We start from the raw sequence: 23768 nt of genomic DNA, 5'->3' as shown, positions 1-23768 counted from the left end.
GTTTGAGCCCCATGCTATGTGTAGAGATTGCTTAAGTAATAAATAAATAAACTTAAAAAAAAAAAAGAGGCAGACACCATTTGATGCAGACTGATTTCATATTCTTCTATCCTGCCCTTCCTGTTGCACCCTGCTACATGTGCCACGGTGTAGCCTTCCTGAAATGTCCTTGCTACATACTGCTGCCTCGTTCCCTGTTAGTTTACAAATCACAGTGGAGGAAAAATCACAACGGCAGAAAAGCTGGCTGACCACACTCACCCTGAGGCTAAGCTATTAGGTCTGCAGAGAGTGGGCTCTCCCTCATCGACAGAGCAGGAACACATGCTCTGTGGATGTTCTGCGTAGAGATGTAGTTGTGTGTGTATGTGGTGTGTGTGTATGTGTGTATGTGGTGATGGCTTCTGAAATGCAGGTACCCAGGGGGAGGCTGCCCAACAATGCACAGAAATGCTGTCTCTGAGGCCAGCCCAAGAAGCAGTTGATCCAAAGTATGTGTGAGGTGGTGGAATGCAGCTGTAAGTAGCTCTGCCCAGCAGACACCCTAAGAACATTCCTGGAACTTAAAAAAAAAAAAAAAAAAAAGCACTGCTTTCTTTAACCGCACACATTCCCTTCCTTACTCATGGCAACAAAGAAGCATCCCGCTGGTGTCTCAATGATAAGGCAAAGCCTCCACTAGTCTGGGAGACAGAGTAAGGGCTCCCCAGAAGCCCTGCAGGACAGTCTGACCAATAGTGACTTTACTCCAGCTTTTATCTTATTCCCTTTCCATGTCCTTGATAATCTTCATGGAGCATTCTGAGTTCTGTACTGACCCTGGTAGACCTGGGCCATAGTGAAAACGAGGCCCTGGGGTTAAGACAGTGGACTCAGGCAGTTCTGTGGGGGCTGGAGGGCACATGTCCTCCTCAGGCATCATTCAGTTACACTTAATTAAAACATCGGGATGGCCAAGCACAAAATCACTGGAGGAAGTCTGGGGAGATGATGTGGCTTCCCCAAGACTGCAGGGTGAACTGGTGTCCTCACAGAAGCCCCTAATTCCAACCCTGAAGCTTCTTCTACTGAACCACCTGCCCCTCAACAGCACACTGCTTTAGGTTTCTGTTGTTCCCATGTGGAAGTCCTTTCTCTTCCAGTAAATTTGCAAACAACACCTGAGGGCAGGACCTGGGACTATTATTTATTTTTTTTCCTGTTACCTTTTCAATGAAAGACAAAGTGTTAAGGCCATGGTAGGTGTTCAAGAACTACCTGGGGCGCCTGGGTGGCGCAGTCGGTTAAGCGTCCGACTTCAGCCAGGTCACGATTTCGCGGTCCGTGAGTTCGAGCCCCGCGTCAGGCTCTGGGCTGATGGCTCGGAGCCTGGAGCCTGTTTCCGATTCTGTGTCTCCCTCTCTCTCTGCCCCTCCCCCGTTCATGCTCTGTCTCTCTCTGTCCCAAAAATAAATTAAAAAAACGTTGAAAAAAAATTAAAAAAAAAAGAACTACTTACTGAATTTCTGCATTAAGTCTGGTGGGTTGTGTTCTTACCAGCTAACAAGATGACGAGAGGGAACTGCATGGAAAGGGGGAGATCAGCAGGGAGAACAGGAAGAATCCTGGACTGGGATCCAGGAAACCTGAGTTTGAACCTTAGTCAATCCTTGATCCTAATATTAGTCCCCATGTGTTTCCTTAACCACAGAGTGGTAAGATAAACGTTCTCGTCTACTTTGCAGGATTCCTGTGAGGATGACCAAGTGAGGTGATGGATACAGAAGTCCTTTGTAAATACTCCAGCGCCATGCAAAGTAGTAGTAAAGGCAACCACCATCGACATGCACTTACTTACATGTGCCACATACTGTTTTAAACCCTTTATACTATTTAATCCTCACACCAATTCTGTGAGGAAAGTACTCGTATTGCCTTCATTTCACAGATGAGGGAACAGAGGCATAGGGAGGTTGCTTAACTTGCCTAGTGTCACACAGCTGGTAGGTGGCACCAATAGTCTGGCTCAGATCCCATGCCGAGGGCACGGTGCTGCCTCTCCCCACAAGCAGGACAGTATATTCATCTGGGGAAGAGGCTGCTAGGGCAAGCCATGGGCATGTTGCCCCACACGAGAAAGTGGGGCCAGAGCTCCCAGGCACAGGCTGACCTGCTGGCCACGTCCTCCTCTGCGCCTTTGTCCAGCACGCTGCTCAGGTTGTGCTCAGCCTGCGTCTCCTCGGGCACCTCCTCCAGCTCCTCTGCCTGTTTCACAGACAGGCGGTAGTTCTCCAGCTCAATCCTTTCAGGAGTACCCCTGAGTCTCTTAGCAATGCTAGGCTCTTCCAGGCCATTCACACTTGAACCTGCAAGACAAGCAAAGCAACAAAGTTCTAGGACAAGTGAAGGGAAATGAATACATGCGGTGGGGGACAGAGAAAGTGCACGGAGGGAGGGGGCACTGACAAGGATATCTAAGCAACCAAGGGAGCCACCACTCATTTCAGTGAAAGGAGGGACAGGCCCTCCATGAAGGCCAGGGACCCAGACAAGGGACAGCCTGAAAGTCAGTAAGGTCACAGAGGCCAGGAAAGGACTGTGGGCTGGGAGTGGCAGCCCTTCCCTGAGCAGGAGAAACAAAAGTCAGCCCCTAACGGGGGGGCACAGGCTCAGTCTCCTCTGTCATCCCTGAACCCAAGCCCAGTGGAGGGAAGAGGTGGTGGTGACTGTGGGGGAGGGGGTAAAAAGGACTTGGGCTAGACGCTAAGGAAGCGCTTTTCACTGATCCAGCCCCTCTAAAGTAGCTTTCATGGAGAAGGTGAGTCTTGCCAGCTGCCCCCCACCCTAATGATCCAGGACCCAGTCAAGGCTCATGCCCTGCATCTGGCCAACCTGCAGAGGTGTCCAGGCCAGCTGCCTGCAGGACCTCTCACACTATGGAAGTGTCTGTCCTGTCACGATTAGATTCATGGTAAACATTTCCTATTTAACAAGAACACATAGGTGATGCTGTGCCCCTTCTGCTGCACAGTTAGGAGGAATATTGTCAGGTTGCCTCATTCTTGGTGATACCAGCTTGACTGCTTGGGTATGGTGGTACCCAACCATCTTTCTGCTGTAAAGAGAGGATTTCCCCCTTTGTAATTAATGAGTAATCCATGGGGTCATAATGTAGAAACCATGGGACTACGCTGTTCCACTATACTTTCATCCAGTGGTTTTTGTACCAATCCATTGATGAGTGGTGATTTAAAAATTTTTATCATTCCTTCTCCACTGTCATTCTTTGTAAAGAACTTTTCCCATTTCTCTGAGTACCACCATGACTCATGGATTTTGAAAAACTTAAATGTTGTATTTGACTACTATGTTTTCTTACTCTCCTTTAACCTAGAAGTTTCCCTGTTTCCCCCATTATTATTCTTTTTCATGTACTTTTTTTATCTCAAATTTGGTCAGAAGAAGCCCACCATATTTATTCTTTAATGTCTTCACTGTAATGTGAAGCTTAGAGTCAGACAATGTCTGTAAGCTTAGAGTCAGACAAATCCAGGCTAGACACCTGACTCCATGAGTGACAAGCTGAAGGATCTCAGGAAAATTATGTAACTACTGAGAGTGCATTTTCTGATCTATATATGAGGACAACCCTCAGCTCCTATGATTATTATGAATGTGGAATGAAATTATATACATATATATACAAGTATGTGTACATATGCCAAACCTGTGTGCACTCCAAACCTATTGTCTTCCTCTTCTGCTTAAACCCAGCACATGGGCAGGATTCAGCAAATATGAGTTAAGTGATGTAACTGATGCCCAGTAACATTCTTAGCACCAGTTTGTGTTGTATCCATTTGCTCTGGATTATGAACAACAGTTACTTGACAAAGATGGGAAGGGAATTCTGGGCAGAGGGCACAGCAATAGCTAAGGTACACTGACATGCAATGGCAGCTTGGTATTACTAGACTTTCTGGTGGCAGTGTACTTGAAATGGTAGTGAAGAGAAAGAGACTGGGGTGAGAACAGAGCATGCACGGCCTTCGGTGCCATTCTAAGATCTAAGAGATAACACTGGGTTTTGGTAGGCAACATCATACCAACCCAGTGTTGAGTGACAGGTGGCTTATCAGGTGAAGGCCAGAACCTCTGTAATGAAGGACTAAAGTAAAGGGGTAGGAATATTGAATTAGTAATATCTGTGACATAACAGGTGTGCAGAAAATCTTCTGGAAGACTGGCACTTTTGTTGTGTACAATGTTCTCAACCTCTCTGTAATATCATTAGAAAGAACATTTTATGAATCCAGGTAGTCACAGAATAAAGTCTGAATGCATCTATTGGATTATCAGGTTCTTCCACCAAATAGCATCTTTCAAATTTACTAGAGAATCTTTACTGAAAAGCAAAACCCAGGGCACGTTCATCTATAAATTCAGGTAAATGTCTAATGATGGAGTCAGAGCATGAATCCTTGGGCTCACTAGGGCCCTGTGCAACGCCCACCTGTCCTAGTCTTTGCAACTCCAGTTGGGGCATTTTATACATCCCTGGCCCATTGCCCAAAGTATAAGCTATAATGCTGGATCAAAGCATCTGGACGATTAGGAAATATGTGGGCTTCAGGTAACAGAAAAAAGAGACAGGGAGCACAGCAGGTGGATACTGCCTCAGCATCCTTCAAACCAACCCCCTATCCCTGGCCCCTGGAGTGCACAGGCTCCAACTGCACTGGTTCATCATTTCCAAACATCAGTCTTCCTGTCCTCTGTTGCTCCTTCCCTTCATCAAACCCAACATGATAAACATGGGAAGGCTAAGGATCCCCTGACTATAATATCATCTGATTCTTTCCTTCTCATCATGTATTTTTGACAAATGTCCTTAAAACAGAACGCAGACAAGAAAGTGAAATACATGTGAAGCCACTACCCAAGTATAAAGTTTTGGGGAACTGCACAGATAGAGAATAAAAATCAGTATTTCTTTTAGCTAGGGAACAAAAAAATAGAATAAGAACTACCACATCAGGGAAACAACCAACACTCATCAATTCAGATCCAAGCAATTTCAAGGTAGAGTGAACAAACACACTCATGCAGAGAAACACTCAATACGTGATGTCTGTTTTTAGTGGGTAAAAACCATACTCTGTGCCAGAAATTCTACCAGAACCTTGAGCAACAAAGCAGACTAAAACACTCTCTACTCTTAAAGATCTGTGGGCTAGTCACAGAAGAGACAGTCCTGCCCAGGAATCATTTTAGTATGATGTGTCAAGTATCATGGCTTATGCATGCATGTGGCGCTATGTGTATACATAAAAGGGCAACTCTACCCAGAGAAGTCAAGAAGATGTTCTGGAGGAATATGGAGGTTGCCTAGCCGCTTTAAAAAAAAATTCCGTAAGGGGCGCCTGGGTGGCTTAGTCGGTTAAGCGTCTGACTTCAGCTCAGGTCATGATCTCGCAGTTTGTGAGTTAGAGCCCCGTGTTGGACTCTGTACTGACAGCTCAGAGCCTGGAGCCTGCTTCAGATTCTGTGTCTCCCTCTCTCTCTCTGCTCCTCCCCCACTCACACTCTGTCTCTCTCTCTCAAAAATAAGTAACATTAAAAAAAGAATTTTGTAAGGGAGGTAATAGCTGGAAATGAGGTATCTGAAATTCAATTCAGAGACATTAAGCAACCTGCCCAAGGTCACACAGCCAGTGAGCAGTGCAGCCAAGATTTGAATCCAAGGAGGACAGCATTACTTCAGAAGACTACCATGGCTGTCCCTAGGCCTATGATGTGAAGAAAAGAAAAGGAAGGAGTGTTTCCACAGAGTCCTATTCTGCTTTCCCCCTTGGGACTCTTCACCATTCTCTCCTCCCCACTACAGTTTTCAAGAGGAAGGGCACAGAACTTCATGAGAGCATCTTAGAGCACAGAATCTGGCATTTGGAAGGACATTCCATCCTCCTTGAAGAATTTCTATAAGCTCTGGAGTCCTCAAAATGCTATGGGGAATTAAAAAAAAAAAAAGAAATCAACAAAATTAGCATGGTTGGTTCTCTGTGCTAAAGCAAGGGGCTCTCTTCTAGATTAACCAGATGGGGATGATAAACTAAGATCTCAAAGGAAGTAACAGTGGAGGAGACCTGGGCAGTGGCTATAACACTGTGACAAACACAGAACTTCTCCCTCATCCCCTGGATCCTCCCTCTCTCAACAACAGAAGAGCTCGAGGGAGCAAAGACTGTAGGAGAGCAGATGTAAAAATAGCTGACAGATGCTGGTTTGGCAAGTCACTGTGTAACCAGTGGGGTCAGGCTGGCTGGCCCAGGCCCACCTGGCCTCTCCACTTCACATGCCTCAGTGCAAGAGCAACTATACCAGGGACTTTCCAGCTAAAAGTGGATGAGAGATTTGTAATAATTTCTAAGGCTGAGTCTTCACTAAGTCAGGGCAGGCAGATCTCGGGTCATTGGAGGCCAATTCCAGCTTCACACATACCAAAAGGAAACAGCTCCCAGAATCTGGGTCGCATCCTAAATAGGAAAAAGGCACTGGGCCTGACCTAACGGCTCTGTTTTGGAACAGTCACTGCCTGCATGAGCTCCATACATCATCCTGAAAGAAATATTTTTCCTAACAGGACAACCTGCTCTCAGCTGATGTGCCACAGCTGCCAAAAGCCTTTATTTGTGTCTGTCTGATTCCTGAAGGGACACGAGGGATGTACATGACACTCTCGAGGTGGGCCTTCCCAGTCCTCAGCAGGCAGCAGCGCCATTCCCCCTTTTCCTCCTGCAGTGGCAGCAATGCCCTATTACGAGGTGGAGCCAGATGCATAGGACACTGCAGGACTTTGGGCAACTGTGAAGGGTATCACCTAAGAGACTGGAGCAACTGAGGGGATGCTCTCCTTCTGCCCATATTCACTTCTGGCCTGTTTCCCCATTCCTTTTCCTTTCCTATAAGCTTGGGAAAGCTTGAATGAAATCTGAAAGTCTAAAAAGGACTTAGGAAAGGCACAGTAAATTGAGATTGATAATTGATTTTCATGATATTCCCCATATTTAGAAGTAGAATGGATGCTACGGTTCATTCATTCAAGCATACACTCAACAAATATTTATTGAAAAGCTACTTCTAGCCAGGCACTGTGCTAGGTGTTCAGGCACACCAGCGGACAACACGGGCAAGATCTCTGCCCTTGGGGAGCCTGCACTCTGATGGACTATGGGTGTCACATATCTGTTAAGAGAAACCAATGACTCAAGGTGTCAAAAGGTTTCAACTGTGGTCATGTTCTAATAAAATGGCCCTGTGATTTGCAATGATTAGTATCATTTGAGGAAAAAAGTACTCTTGCCATTTTGATATACAGAGATTTTTCTCTTAAGGATGCTCTCTCTTATCAAAAGTTACTGGATATTTTTGTTGCAACGTCTTTTTTTAAAGAAGGTCAACTAATTTCAGATGGCCTTCTCACACATTCATCCAAAGCCTTGCCTGTCCACAGTCCTGCACAAAGGAAAGCACCAAGTCATGAATTAGGTCTGAGCTATAAGGTCTCAAGGAGGTGTTAAGGAAAATAAAGTTTCCTGAAGAAAATTACCAGGCTGGCAGTACAAATCTAAATTCGTGGACCCAGTGCAAAATCTGTCACAGTGACTTTTATGTTACCTGACTGTTCACTGGTCTCAGAAACATTCACAAAATCACCCTGGGAGATTAGGGTGTCCCTCCTCACACAGAACCCCAACCCTTATAAGGCTACAGGGGGAATTTGTGTCTTAATTTTGTTTTCTCCCTGCTCTTGTTGGAAATGATACAAAAACTACACTCTCTCACGTTTCCTCATATACTGGGAAATAAGGATGAAACCATCTGAAGTGGTGGCTGGTCTAAAATAGAACCACCGTCCAGCCCAGAGAGTTTCTCTCTGTGGGACAAAGCCTGGGTCTTGGGCCCTGCTTCCTTTTGGAATGTATTAGGCTGCAGCTGGACCCCAATGACTTGAGCAGGGCTGGTCATAACACAGTAAATAATCACCGTGGGTATTAATCCACTCTTTCCATTATGCTTTGAGCTCAAGTTCCCATATGAGTTGTTGGCTTAGTAGCCTGAAAAGCAGGCAGAGCACATACCATGCAAATTGAGTGCCATTTTGGCTTTCACCTGCCTTAGGGACTTCCTCACTGCTCTAGTCAAGCTGGACAATGTGATCTGGTATCTGTGGGAGAAGGACTTTGGCCTGTGTTTAGGATTAGGATGTCACTCCCAGCCTAGAACCCAATCTAGGGACGAAAGATTTATTAGGGCTAGATAAAAGGCCCTACAGTTTATAAAAGGCCTTTCTTTGCTTATTATAAGGTGCCTGGGACCACAAATTTGGGCTCTCCCCCTCTTTAGTTCCTCAGTTCATTTGCCTTAGTAGACTCTGCTTGACTGGGCTCACATTTTTACACCTTTTACAGAGATTTCTCATTCTCTGCAATAAGCACTTTGCAAGCATTGCAGCTGTACATGGAAAAGGACCCTCTTGCTTTGGAGACCAAAGAAAGAAGTTTCCAAGCCACTGTTAGGGCTAGGTGGCTTTTGCCCCTCTACCATCTAGCCCCCAAGAGACTCTACTATGGCTTCCTACTAGCAAAGAATCTGCTTCTGAAGCAGGTGATGAAGGAATAAAGACAACTACCTGTGTCAGGCACCGTGACAGGTATGCTACACACACTGGCCAGTGACTGTCACAACACTCTTGTCAAAACTATTATTACTATTATTACACTGAGGGTCCTGAGTCTCTGTGATGTTAAGTAATATGCCCAAAGGTTCAAATGAGGCAGATCCAAGACTAAACCCAGGGCTGTGTTACTCTGCAGCTTGGGCTCCTTCCATTAAACTATGCAGGGTAGAATTGTTAACAGCCCCTTACTCATGAACTATTTATTCTTCAATTGGGGTAACTGTATTTTTATGTGGGCACAGAGAAAAGTAGGTTATGTGGATTCAAGGGGAAGCTCAGTTGCTCTGGAGACATTTAATTACCAAGAGTTGAGAAATTCTGTGCTAAATATTACATGACAGAAGCCAAGAAGGGAAAAACCCAACAGGGATCAAATCAGAACAGTGTCAGAAAATAAAACACCTGCATGGGAACGGGGGCTCATGCAGACTGGAATGCTGTCTCTCAGGAATGCCGAGGGCACTTGCCCTCCCTTCATCAGGGTACTGAGGGGCCCTTTCTCCACCACAGCTCTTTGCTCTTCATCTGTGTGATTCCATGGAACTTTTACCCTTAAGTCTGTTTTCTAATGTTAAATTATTCTTCCTGTTATTATTACAGTATCTCCCAAAGGTGTCTTTTGGCAGATGGAAGTCCTGGTACACGTCATTATATGTGGCCAAGGCAAAAAGGTTTGTTTTAAGATATATACCTGACTCTTCCTTACAAAAATTCTTACCAGTGCATCATATAGCTCTCTTGATAATATATTTTTCATGTGTTGTACTGTCTCACAGATAAAACTCAACTTGATCCTTAATAGTTAACTGGGTCACCCTACTAAAATAGCTACCTCTTTGGTGTTGGAAGTTGTGAGCATTTCTAAAGCACAGGGGTCTGGTTGTGTTTTCTCTTAAGTCTCATGAGAGCTGTGCTCTAGCTAATATTCTACCTTCCTTATCTGGCTGTCCACTTTCACATACCTGAGGGTGAAATATCAGAAGGGGGTAACTGTTGTGCAATGGGCCTTGAGCAAACTATTTTCACGTATTAGTTTATGTATATGCCTCACCACCCAGGAGATTCGGTACATTTAACTATATATAATCCATCAAATCAATCCAATGTGGAGCTGATCTCCGAAATCATAAAAGGCAGGTAAAGAGAAGGATGGTTCAACAAGGTAAGTCAAGACCATCCCTTCTCTTCTACTTCTGCCTATTGCTACCTAATTCTGCCTACTGGATCCACCTCTGTCCTCTTGAAGGGCTCTTTCATGCATCTATCTCCTGTTCATGGGGCTGAATGTACCCCCAAACCAGAGGCTCTCCTAGGGAGTGGAATTATTCCAGTCATCTTTGTGTTTCTGGTGCCGACTGTTGTGTCAATAATGTGTTTTGAATAAATGACCAAGGTAAAAGTTCTAACCCTGTATCTAAACTAGAATATCAATTCACTATAATTTTAAGAAGTTAGTTGAACATACTATGGTCTCAGTTTCCTCATCTTAATTTTTTTTTTTTTTAACATCCATTTATTATTGAGAGACAGAGAGAGACAGAGCATGAGCATGGGAGGGGCAGAGAGAGGAGAAGACATAGAATCTGAGCTGTCAGCACAGAGCCTGACGCAGGGCTCAAACTCACAAACTACAAGATTGTGACCTGAGCTGAAGTAGGATGCTTAACTGACTGAGCCACCCAGGCACCTCTCAGTTTCCTCATCTTAATGCAGAAACTTTAAGGCCTCTGTGGAGAGCCCCGAGAACAAATGGGAGATACCACCCTGTGAAAAGGGTAAGTGTACCAAGACAGCAACTGTTCCCTTAGCACCTGGGAAAGAGAAATTCCTATGAAGTTGCCAAGGTCTTAGAAGACCTTGCATTAAGACTCTGAAAAGAGACTATCTCAAATAATCTGATGTCCAAAAGTAATGACTTCATTCATTTCACAGTAGAGAGTGGGTTAGTTCTAGCAGCAGCTTAGAACTGCTTCTAGTAAGACCAGACCCAATAACAGGCCAAAAAAGAGAGGTGCAAAGGCAGAGAAGTCTGCATGCAAGGCACTCCAAGCTGATGCGCTTTTCTCAAGATGCCAGGTTTAAATTCCAATCCCTCCTACTCTACTCCAGAGCAGAGTGCCAGTGGCACTTCAGTCAAGAGTGTATCCAAACCTGGCTCTCAGGTGGCTGACACATGGCCAGTTGCTCAGCCAAGAAAGTGATTTTCTTTTTCTTTTCTTTTTTTTTTATTTAAAAAAAATTTTTTTTTAACATTTATTTATTTTTGAGACAGAGAGAGACAGAGCATGAATGGGGGGAGGGCCAGAGAGAGAGGGAGACACAGAATCTGAAGCAGGCTCCAGGCTCTGAGCTGTCGGCACAGAGCCTGATGCGGGGCTCGAACTCACGGACCATGAGATCGTGACCTGAGCGAAGTCGGACGCTCAACCGACTGAGCCACCCAGGCGCCCCAAGAAAGTGATTTTCAACTTCTCAGGGCTTTACCCATAATCAGACTATCAATAAGGACAAACCCACATCCCCATGAAAGCCTCTTCGAAATAGGTTCTCTCTTAAAGACACAAAATCTCAAACAGCCATCCCTTATCTAGCCAAAGATACAGTTTTGGAAAGGAACTAAAATCCCGTCCAGCAATGTCTACAACTACCACTTGATACTCATATTTACAACGGTTACATCTTTGTTTTCATCTGTTAGAAGGTCACGGAGACTGCCCTGGAGAAGAAACAACAATGCTGGGGACAGAGGCTCTAGAAGCCTGATGGAATGGGGCACACTGACCTGGACTCGGAGAGTCCTTGCTAACGAATGACACTGTAGCACTGGCAGCAGGTGGGGGCTATGGTCCTCTGGGCCCCCATAAAGTGCCCATCCATACACTGATTCCAAAAGAAAAAATCAGACCCTTCCCTCCTGCAAATGGGTCATGAGGTGGCACTGAGGACTACAGGGGATGGCGGTTGTGGGTCAAGCCAGCAGAGATGCAGACAGTCCCTAGGACCATGTGTAACCCTAATTCTGCCTAGGATAAGGCTAACTGACACCTGCTCAGGCCTGACTTTTGGGTTAGGTGTTAACAATTTACTTTAATGTAAACCCTATCTATGATTGTTTTCACTTTCATTACTATGGTGAAAACTCCCTAGGGTATCATGGAATTAGTATGTGATTTCACATCCCATCCATGCAGGCCGAGAAAAAAGCAATGCCAAATTTAGCCAAGCACTTGCAGAGACTTAACAATGCTTCAAAAGAGCTGGCATTCGGTGCATGCAGGCCAACTCACCCCAGACCATTCCCCTAAAGACTAGAGAGCCAAACCCTTCTTACTGTTCTGTTCCCCTAATCTCTCCCCCCAGTCAGATCTCCCCTTCCCCTAAACCTCTGCTGGTTAGAACATATCCCAATGGGCCTTCTTGTCCTAACCCCACAGGACACACAGACCAGAGCGGGAGACCATCAGCCAGTCAGTAGAAACAGTCCTAATTCATTTTCTCACTCCAATTATTCCAGAATTTTCTGGAATTCCTACGAATGATAATATGTGATATTCCTATAAAGCTTTTAAATAAACAAGTTTCCATACATTTTAGCTTATTTGCTTTTTACAACAACCTTATGAAATAGAGAGGAGCAGACTCTATTTTTTTTTCATTTTATAATTTCATATGTTAGGCTCCGAGAAGGTAATGACCAAAGATGACAAGGATAATAGGCTGCAGACTTGGAACTCAAATTAGAATCTTTTGTTATCAAGATCTATGCTTGTTCCATTTAGACCCAGCCCATTTCTCTGAGGCTGTGGTCTTCCCAGAAGGGTAAGCACATTCTGAGGGTGCAGGGACAATTAATTCACTGGAAAAAACACTAGACCTTCATTCTTTACAAGTTTTTTTTTTTTTTTTTAATGTTTATTTTTGAGAGAGAAGCAGAGTGTGAGCAGGGGAGGGGCAGAGAGAGAGGGAGACACAGAATCCGAAGCAGGCTCCAGGCTCTGAGCTCTCAGTGCAGAGCCTGATGTGGGGCTTGAACTCACAAACCGTGAGATCATGACCTGAGTTGAAGTCAGACGCTTAACTGACTGAGCCATCCAGGCACCCCTAGACCTTCATTCTTAATTTATTTTTTACCCTGCCTTCTAAAATGTTTTGTAAATGCCCAATAGCAAATGCAATGTTAGTGGGGTACCGGCATGAACATAAGTATACATATTTTGGAATGTAGGTGTTCATAATTTTCACAGGGGGAGGCAGAAAAACTTAGAGATACTCCTGTAAGGCTCCAACATGGTCCTGTATCACCTTCATTATTCTCACACTCTTTCCTGATCTCCTACTGGGAACAATAAAATTCAGGTTAACTGCATATCAATGTCATGCCATTTCTGACTTTTTCCTCAGGTATGATTTGGCAATAGCTGGAGACAGTTCTGGTTGTCATAGTCTGGGGAGGGGGGTGTACTGACATCTAATAGGTAGAGGCCAGGGATATTGCCAAATATCCTACAATGCACAGGACAGTCTCCACAACAAAGAGTTATCCAGCCCAAAATGTCAACAGTGATGAGCTGGAGAAGCACTGGCCTAGAATTTTTTTTTTTCAATGTTTATTTATTTTGGGGACAGAGAGAGAGAGAGAGAGCATGAACGGGGGAGGGGCAGAGAGAGAGGGAGACACAGAATCGGAAACAGGCTCCAGGCTCCGAGCCATCAGTCCAGAGCCTGATGCGGGGCTCGAACTCACAGACCGCGAGATCGTGACCTGGCTGAAGTCGGACGCTTAACCGACTGCGCCACCCAGGCGCCACAAGCCTAGAATTTATATCAAACTATATCTAATCTCCCACCAACAGGCCACCAGTCCACCAAATATTCTGACTGTGGCTTGACTGGACTGGGTGCATTAAGAACAAAGAGTAGTGAGCTCATGAATCTTCATCTCTCTTGACCAACGGAAATGCAATATATGAATGGCCAACTGAAAACTGCCATGCTGAACAGACAGCTCTTGGCTTGCTGCCCACAGAGAGGAAATCTAGGGAAGATGTTCAGATTGCTGAGTGAGGAGCTAGTTCTCATGCACACACTGAGCAGATGTACAAGTCGTTGCATGAGACACCGGGACTTTCATCACCCTATGGTACACCTCCACTTACAAAAGATGACCTTGCTCACCCTCAGCAATGCCACTCAAGGACAACTTACCCATACCCCCATACTGTCCACACTTATCTTACGTGCGAGCCCCACGATTAGGCCAAAGTAGGAATTAAAGGAGACTTCTTTCACTCACTTTTAGCTAGAATAGTCTGTGACAGACACATTATGGCAGGACCTCTCAGTAAACCCAGGGAGAAAACTAGGCTTGAAGACACAATGTGGCAAAACGTATCTTCTTTCTCTTTTTCCACTTTCCAAAAACATCTTATCTGTGAGCTCTAGGAGCTCCCTATCCTGTCATGCCTTTCCAAAGCTGTGTCCAAATGTGTTCAGGACACTTCTTGAAATCAGTTCTGTGCCTGCACCAAATTTTAACCAACAGGGCAAAACCAAAATTGTTCACCCGGAATGATATGTATATTTAGTCTAAAGATTTAAAAGTCAGTCATTTGACATGTGAGTTGAGTCCAAAGTAGCCCAAACTTGTGCAGGTAAGAACATCCATGTTTCTCTGACATCACAGGTGACTCTATTCAAACTGTCGGTACAAAAGAGGCATAGAATCATCTCTCTCTTCCCTCATACCCAAACTCTACCCAGGGCCAGGGCAAGGTAATTTCCTATGAGGACTGTGAATGATAGCTGTAAAAGCAGTAAGAATGAAAATGTCAGTTCAACCATCCTGGAGCGTTTTAAAGAAGTATAATAAAATGAGATAGTAGAGCCAGAGGATAAGCAAAGATTTATAAGTTAGAAGCAGTTTCACTGGGGTCCAGGGAACAACAACAATAAACATTCCCCCCCTCCCCCCACCAAACATAATTCCGTCTCCTCCAGGTTGTCAGCAAGGTATGTTCCCATTTGGAGGGACATACGCCTGTTCTGGGCTTATTCGTGCTAATACAACTTTAGGCTTGATTTTATCTGTAATGAGCAAAGACAGCTGACATGGAGAAAACAAAGAAGGAGTCCATTTCATATTATTTACAGTCAATTCAGTGATTATTATTCTCTTCCTCAATTTTTGATGTTTTCCCCCCCTCACACCTCAGTGATAAAACCTTTCTCTCTTTAATATAGTATCTTCCCAAAGGCACACTCCTAGCCCTGGGATCATGCCCAGGAAACTGGAGGATGTATATCTCTCAGAAATAATCCAAATGCACACTCATTGATTTATATAGCACATTCACACATGTTTACAAAAATCCTATTTGCGGAGCTACACATAGTGTTTTTCCCTTTTACCAAGTACTGACAAGGTGAGGTTACAGAAAACAGATGAAGGGAAGCTGTATGACATAGTGTGTAAACAATGCTCTTGGATCTTCTGCATGGATTCTATCCTGACTCTGTATCGACTGTTTATGTGGCCTTGACCAAGTCTGTTCGACTTCTGTGTGCCTATTTCCTCATCTGTAATATAATACTTCCCTCACAGGCTACTGTGAAGATCACATGAATGCTATACATAAAACTCCTAGACAATGCTTAGTACATATAAGTGCTAGGTTATTATCGGTTATTATTACTACTATGTGTCTTCCTACATTATTTTCTATGAGTTAGTAGTACATAGACTATGGTAAATTAACCAGTATTCATCACATGGGGGAAACAACAGGAGTTAGCTTCAAGTTTTAATCTCTTATTTTTATTTGAGTTAAAGACTTTCGCAGAGAAGGGGCTCCCTTGATTATAAATACAGACAGCTCTCTGGTGCAATATTTTCAGCAGCATGAAGGATGGTTGCTAGCTATCAGTAATAGAGCAAAGCCTTTAAGACTCTGGCTGTTAACTCCTACATACTATCAATTCCCCGTTACCCCAGATGCCCAGTGCTGCTTACTTCTACAAAGCCCTTCACTGAGATTTGGATAGCCCTGGAGCCACCTTCCCTGCACCCTGTGTCCCAATGTTACTAGGCTTTTGTACCAGTACTAATTCCCCAAGAAAGGTGAACCAGATAAAAGACAGGGAAGTAGCTGGTTTAGAGTAATTCACATTAGAGTAACTCTAGGAGAGTATTTACTTTTAAAAGAAGAACCTACTAACTCAAGTAAGTCTTTTGTTGGTAAAATGGTGGGAGGGAAACTTTATAGTTGGTGTCTCTCTTAGTTCTAAAAACAGAGAAACAATAAATAAGCTGTTGGGGCACTTGGGTGGCTCAGTTGGTTAAGCATCTGACTCTTGATTTTGGCTCAGGTCATGATCTCATGGTTCGTGAGTTCGAGCCCCACATCCCATGTCAGGCTCCAGGCCCTGCACTGACACTGAGGAACCTGCTTGGGATTCTCTCTCTGCCCCTCTCTACCACTTGTGCATGCATGTACTCCCACACTCTCACTCCCTCTCTCTCAAAATAAGTAAATAAACTTAAAAAAAAAAAAGAATGAATAAGCTGTTATAATCCTGTTATCGGGTTGAGCTCAGTCTAAGAAACCCCCTATGAGTTAACTTTTAGAGACAAACTCTTCTCCCTAAGGTTCCAGATAGAGTCTACTTAATCATACTTTTTAGTTTCAGGTTTGCTTTCTGAGCAGCTACCACATGTTAAGAGGATTACCCTCTCTAGAATGTACTTTCATAGTATTCCTGGCTTTATTATAACCTTGAAAGAACATGAGAACTGAATGAAAACATATTTATTTAGGCCTTTGCCAGTGAAACCGCTCTGGTTTTGTCCTATGTTTGCTGAGGAAACCAAAACTCACTGAGGTCCTGAGTTTTCTGGTGCCTTATGTCCTTGCCTGGTAGTGGCGGTCTTTAGTAACTGAACTTGGGGCCCTTACCCTTTTAGCTGAGTTCATCTTTTTCAGGGACTTGGCTTTAGTAGAGGCCCAGTAATACTAGGACACAGGGTACAGGAAAGGGAGCTTTTGAAGCTTAGAGAGGCAGAGAGCCCTGGGTGTAAAGTTCTTCTGGTAACAGGTGACTTAGTATGAAATAATTACTAAAGGCCTACAATCCCAGGCAAGCACCTAAAAGAAATCAGGCTATACTATGAAACAGTGACAAAATGGAAATAATCCTGATATTTTACAAAAATACAGAATAAGGAATTCAATCACTTAATAGGCACATTTGGAACAGTTTCATATGATTAATGTACAATCACAACAAGCTAGGTAAGAAAGAATAGAGGTGAAGAAAACACACGAGGCCAATAGAAATTCTGACTCAGTTGTAAAAATTTTTCTACTAATTATCCTAGGATGGCCCCAGGAGACTCTGTTCTATAGCAAGGCAGAGCTGGGGCCCTGGACTCCCTTCCTATTGAAATGTGTTCTAAAACTCCCCCTTTTATGCCAATGAGGGGCCCCTGTGAGGGGTGTGAGCCTTCTTCATATTTTGGGAGCTCTCGGACTATACTTGTGCATACAGGTTGGGAGGAAAAGAACAACATCAAAGCAAGGCAAGGTCGAGTTTAGTTAGCTTGAGTTAGGGTTTGGGCGCTGGCAGTGACTCAACCTTTTGCCCATTGTCCTTCCTGGAGGCCCATAAAAATGCGTCAGAAATAATTCAAAATGTTCATAAACTACGCAAAGCTACGTGGAAGCTGACCCACAGGAAGTAAAAAAGGAAACAGTGTGCATGTGGCTAGTGAAACCCGGAAGTAATTGAAGGAGAGTCACTTCTGCTGGAGCCCCGCCTCTCTTCTCAGGCATATGGAAGGTGTTTCTGCGCAAAAGCCTACCCCGTCCAGAATGTAAGTGTTGAAGAGACAAGGAGCAATTGTGAAGAAAGAGCTATCAGGAGCCAACACACACAGCCGAGAATTATGGGCAGTGACGAGACAGAGAGAGAAACACAGCCCCATGGCCTAACCTAGGCAGGGAGTGCCAATTTGACTTCCCTCCCTCTCATTTCATTATGACTAATCTACTTGTTGGCACTTGCTGGATGCTTGGCTGGGTGTGAGTTTCAAGGTAAGGACTGGTTTTGGAGTCTCCATGAGGTTTTGGAGCCTTGAGAAAGGGACTGGGATTCAGGGAGGATTCTTCCTGAAATCTCTGTCTGGCTGCTATATTTAAGACAGGCCCACATGGGCATTTTTCTTCTATTTGTACGTCAGGGGGGACACTTGTGGGACCTGGGTCTGACATGGCATCATTTTGCCCTATTTTTCAGTATGAAAATAGAGTGGCCCATTTTCATTGCCTGTACTGCTTCCACATCTACACCAGAGGATCCCTCATAGGGAGTATCTAAATTAGGGACATCTTCAGGGAGTTTATGAGAAAAAAGAGAATGGATTTCAAGAAGTTTCAGAAAGAAACTGAGACCCAAAGGGAATTATTCAGGGTCTTCACAATGGGTGGCACGGAATCACATCAGGTGTCAACATCTTCTTGTTAGATGCCTTAGGACACTGTTCTGAACAATGTTGGCTCTCCTCCCCTTTATTACTGGGGCATGGAAAAGGCAACAGAGGCAAAGGTCAAAAATTTGAAAATTATATACATATATTTATCCTTACTGATTCTTAGTCAATTTATTAATTGTTGCTTATTGCATCCCTCACATCCCAATTCTTTTTCTCCCAGCCTTCTTCAGGCACTAGGATAGGGACTGACTCATTTCAAAGAAAGGGGAACAACAGATCATAGACTTGGAGGTGGGGGTGGGAATGAGCAGGCCAAGAGAGGCCACTCAAACTCTCTGTGGGGATAAATTCTGAACCAGCCATGCTCTGAGGATTACAAACAACGGTGTTCTGACAGAACTTTAGGCTCCCTGACAGGGCAGTCTGGTAATCTAGAATGCCAGGAGAACCCAGCACTGTGCTTCTCTACTCTGTGGGTAAACCTAAGAACTCTAGGTCCTAAGCTGACTGCTTCAGAGTAGAGGAGGCCAGGAAGGCCTTTTTAACGACAGACACCCAATTCCCTAGAGCCCAGTGGGAGCAGACTTGGTGCTGAGTGCTCCCTCACCAGCTGCCCTCTTTTGGCCCAATTTAGCACCAAAGGTGGGCTGTGCCACTGTGGTCTGTATGCCAACACTGCATAAGAGGCCATCACTGCTATGGTCACAGCAGTGTGTGTGAGAAGGGCCCAGGTTCATTTCTCCAGGCTTGAGAGTGAGTGGCCAAGCAGAACTGGATATCCTAGCTTAGTGTCTAGGCCACAGCAAAGACAGAATGAGAGAGACATCAGCTGGGGAGAACAGAACAAGAACCTTCAAAGTCACCAGGAGTGAGGTCACTGTGCCTTAGGCAAAAGCCTCAAAGCCGAGGAGAGAAACATAACTACCCCAGTTCCCTATAGCAGTCTGCTAGAGTCAGGAACAGGAAAGGCAGGCACCTGGCTCTGTGTCTCCATGGCAGACATGGGCTCAGTGTGTGTTTCTATCCCTCCATCTGCTCTAGTCCTCAAGTCCCTCATGCTGGCTGACTGGATGTGGGGCACAGGTGGTGTCTTTCCGCTCTTTTCTATCTGCAGCTGCTACAGAACAAAATGTCTTCCACATCCCCTGTGAATAGAGGCCCTTCTGTTAACGACAATCTATATTTTAGGTGTAAACAGCCCATTTCCCCATTTTAATACATCTACACTCTCTCCTGATCCCACCCCAGAACTGATAGTCCTGAGGCACAATGGCTTTCAGGCCCACTCCTGAGTCCTGAAAAGCTAATCCCTTTCCCACCCTCCAAACAGGAAAAAGGGAAGGAAAAGAAAAACTCAGAAACCTGAAGATTGTTTGGAATTTATTCTCTTAAATAAGAATGGTAACATTCGTTAAAAAAAAATTAAAAGCACAACACCTTAGTTTCACAGTAACGGCAAAAACAAAGTTACACAATGAAATTAAAAAACTCACAAAGAAACACACCAAAAACTCACATCACAGATTAAAAACAAGGGCAAAAATAAAGGCTTTAGGGAAGGCCAGAAGCGGACAGGTGATGCATTCCTTGGCACAGTTCGTCCTCCCTTGCTCTGGCATCTCTGTACCACTGCCATGGGAACCTGGCTTGCTGCCATCCCCCCACCTCCACCCCAAGCCGAATGGCCCAGGAAAAAGGGAACCCCTTAGTTCACTGATCAGGACTTCAAGGCCATGCTGCAGCCCCTTTAGGAGGGACTGAAAACAGTCCACCGCCCGAAAGACACCAAACACTGAGACAATAGGGAAGCTACAATAACTAACCCAATGTAACTGATACACAAGCCTAGAAGCAAAACAGAGGTAAGGTGGGGGGTTTGGTCTTCTGTGGCATTTCGCAAGCAACAGAACCCCTGCTTTCCTAGTCTGCTCCCAAATCAACTTTCCGAGGTTGGGAGTGTGTGCTGCTCATTTTCTGAGACATCCACGCCCCGCCCCCCCCAAAGTCTCCACGTCTACAGGTGTGCTGGTTGCTCTATTCCCGTAAATCCTGACCCTAACTCTAACCCAGGCCAGTGGCATGGTTCCCCAGTGTAAAAAAGCTCCCTTGATTTCCAGAACCAAGGAACAAGAAGCTTCAGAAACAGCTTCATTATTATTATTATTATTATTATTATTATTATTATTATTATTTAGGACACAATATATAACTATCTACTTGTGTATATGAAATTAAATCTACATAAATATACTATACATGTGTATGTGTATAAATATTTACACATCACCATCAAACTAAGACTTGTGGGGGAGGGCTGGGGAGTTCAGCTGGACTGTAAGATTCTCTTTGCTCTACTAAGAAGTTACCCAGAAACGCCTACAATGGAAGGGAGCCTGGGAAGCAGTGAGATTTCCTAACTTTGTCCTGACAGGCAGGAACCCCAGGAGTGCATGGAATCCCTCATACTGCATGGCTATTCTAGCCGGTGTGGGAAGTGCCTGCATTTCCTAATGGCCCATGTGGCATCCAAACTATGGAATCTAATGGTGATCATGCAAGGGTTGTCTAGGGACAGGGAGCAGGCACCCGCCACTTGCAATCTGCTAGGCAGCTTTTAAAATTAACACTATCTTTTCCATCCCATCTCTGTGGCCTGTACTAGAAGAAAAAAGCTCTTCTCTTACCTTATGATTCCCATAGCCTTTATGATTCATTTTTGATTGTCTTCTATATGCTATATGAACTGTAAAGGGAATTCCTCTCACAAAGAAAGGATCCAAAAAACCTGCAGTTGAGGGTCTTGTATTCAAGGGGAAGATAACTCATTTAGGGTTTTTCTTTCTCTACCTGTTGTTGTCCCACTTTTTCTTAAAGTCAGGGCAGGTGCTAGGAGGCCAGGGTAAGAAAATCTGTGCCAGGTCCACTAATCTATTCAGTGTAAGAAGCTTAGAAACAAAGCATTTACAGATGTGGGGAACAGAAAAGAGGGTTTCTATGTTAAAAGCACATTATAAACAACAGCACTGTAAACAATGTCCTCCTCCAAACACTAAATTAGCAGCAGTTACAGGTTAGGTTACCAGAGAAAGACAACACTGCAAAGCAGGCTGAAAGCAGGTTCTCTTAACTTGTGGGTGGTTTGGTTTTTTGGCAACGGCAGTAATTTTGGCATAACGGGAAAAGAACATAAGGGAAAAGAGGGTAATGCCACATATACAGAGGTGGCACAGGGCAAAAGCACAGCAGGTCAAGTGCCAGTCATAGCTTTTTCAGCTCTGCTTCCTGGGAGATGGGAATCTAGGAGGATGGTTTATTTATACACAGTGGAATCAAGTTCATTCATTTATAGTGTTTTCTTGTCTAGCGTGCAGGAGAGGAGATGTACCATGGGTCTGGGTTAATGACTGTTATTCATGACACATATTCTGGAACCCTGAAATACCTGAGTTTTTCTGAAGCTTTTCAAAAGGAAATTATAGTTAAGCTTTAGTTTGAGATTTAAAGAAAGATATCCCTATCAAAGGAAAAAAAGAAATCTACTTCATGCCAACTCTAAACTACCACCCATAATTCCATTCCTTTTCTACAGAGGCTAGCAAAGATCAGACACCTCCTAGGGGAAGTGCTGGAGCTCTGGAGCACGTTCAGACTCAGAGCTGTAACTTTCAAAAGCCCGTCTCCAGGGGCATCAGCCCCAAGCTCTGGTGTTCCCATTGCCCTACAGAGTACCTTAAAGTGGGGGGACAGTGCCTGCCTCATTCATTTTAGGAGCTCAGGTGGTGATTCCTTTGGGATGCCACATCTTGAGCCCCTCGTGCTAGAACATGTAAGTCATGTTCAGAATCAAGAACCACAGGGGCTGAGACATCCTCAGGGCTTTGATTTTGTTTTCGCATTGCCAACTCTCATCTCCTTGCTTTGTAGAATATTCTTTTCCTTCTCTATGGAAGCTTTAATTCATTAGAACTGCTAAAAACCTGAGATCCATTATGCTTCCACACTAGACAGTAAGAATGGCAAAGTGAACCACATGGGAAAGTGAACAAACTTGGCTTGTTCAGAAATGACCTGAACTTCATTGTGTTTCTTTTTGAAGAATGTTCTCCACTCGATACCCCAAAACCAAGTTCATTTCCTGGAGCTGTTTTACCGAATAGCCAAGTTCCTTGGAAAGTCCATCTCTGCTGGACGAGGCCCAGACTGATGAGGTGGAGCTCTCACTTGGTCAAGTGCATATTCTAGGGCTCAGAGCTGACCTCTCTGTCTAGATCCCTTTGGTAATTTTTCTCTGCCAGCACTTCCCTCTGGTGCTCTGAGAGTGTCAATTGCAAAAGGCTGCCAGCATTTCAGGGGAAAGACAAATTATAAAGGGTTTCAAGGCTATAGAAGGTTTCTTTTTTTAAAAAAAAATTTTTTTTCAACGATTTTTATTTATTTTTGGGACAGAGAGAGACAGAGCATGAACGGGGGAGGGGCAGAGAGAGAGGGAGACACAGAATCAGAAACAGGCTCCAGGCTCTGAGCCATCAGCCCAGAGCCCGACGCGGGGCTCGAACTCACGGACCGCGATATCGTGACCTGGCTGAAGTCGGACGCTTAACCGACTGCGCCACCCAGGCGCCCCGAGGCTATAGAAGGTTTCAAAGTCATTCGTGGCTTAAACATTCCTATAAAATGTTGGTCCAATTGGCAGGGCACTTAAAAAGCTTCCCTGGATTATAATAAGGGCATACATAGGAGGAGAGGCCGAATTTTACCTAGCTCAGCTGGGGTTTGCAGGGTCTCGGCTTCCAAATCCCTGCCCTCTCTGGGTATATTCTCCCTTTCTCCAGTTCTTAAGCACAGGGAAGGAAGCAACTCTGAAAATCTCTCATTTGAAAGTGGAGTGGATAATCCTTCTCTTTTCTAATTTGGAAATTTCACTACCAACTCCTTCTCCATAGTTTCCAGCATTAGCTGATAATCTTTAGTTTTTATATGGTAATTTTCATGAGTTTGTAAATGGCTGCTTGAGATATATCTGCTGTGAAAGACAGAAAAAGTGTGAGATATAGAAACATGGCCCTGTTGACTTCCTCTCTCACCTACACAATGACCCTGGGCTGTGTCTAGTCTGGGGCTGTAATGAGGGCATCAGGACCACTCCACAGTTTGTGGTACACATCTCACAGGCTGGCTTGACATATAGCAAAGAGACTCAATTTTAAGGGTCAATTTTAAACTACAATTTTAAACTACAATTCCTCACAACAAACCTAATGTCCACGAGCCATGAGCTAAAACCAGAATAAATGTGTTTTTTAGAGGTAGGGATAGTGTCATTCACCTGACATAAGGAAATGATTAGTTGAAATGGAACAAATTAGGGTTTGGTTCCATTAGAAGTTCAAATGCCCCAAAGTGATCAGGACAGGGCATGTCCTTTAGTGGGTTACAGGTCAAACAGAAGAGCCATGTCAGCTTATCTAGATACCCAAGTAGGGAGTGGGATGCAAAAATTTCAAGTTTGGGTGAACATAAATCCAGATCGTGGGGTCTTATTGCAATTCCATGCTCTGTCAA

The 23768-nt window shown here is 44.4% G+C and overlaps 1 protein-coding gene across 26 annotated transcripts in view; it reads right to left on the bottom strand.

The window, feature by feature from the left end:
• MICAL3 (microtubule associated monooxygenase, calponin and LIM domain containing 3) overlaps positions 1–23768 on the bottom strand; it is a 228687-nt gene that overhangs the window by 53555 nt on the left and 151364 nt on the right. For all 26 annotated transcript variants that reach the window (XM_019834211.3, XM_023256562.2, XM_045061125.1 and 23 more), the window contains one exon: positions 2150–2345. In XM_019834211.3, coding sequence (XP_019689770.3) covers positions 2150–2345 — 196 coding nt within the window. The remainder of the gene's footprint in view (positions 1–2149; positions 2346–23768) is intronic.

This window comes from Felis catus, chromosome B4 (genome assembly GCF_018350175.1).
Source record: "Felis catus isolate Fca126 chromosome B4, F.catus_Fca126_mat1.0, whole genome shotgun sequence".
Taxonomy (NCBI): domain Eukaryota; kingdom Metazoa; phylum Chordata; class Mammalia; order Carnivora; family Felidae; genus Felis; species Felis catus.
This window is presented reverse-complemented; position numbering and strand designations above follow the sequence as displayed.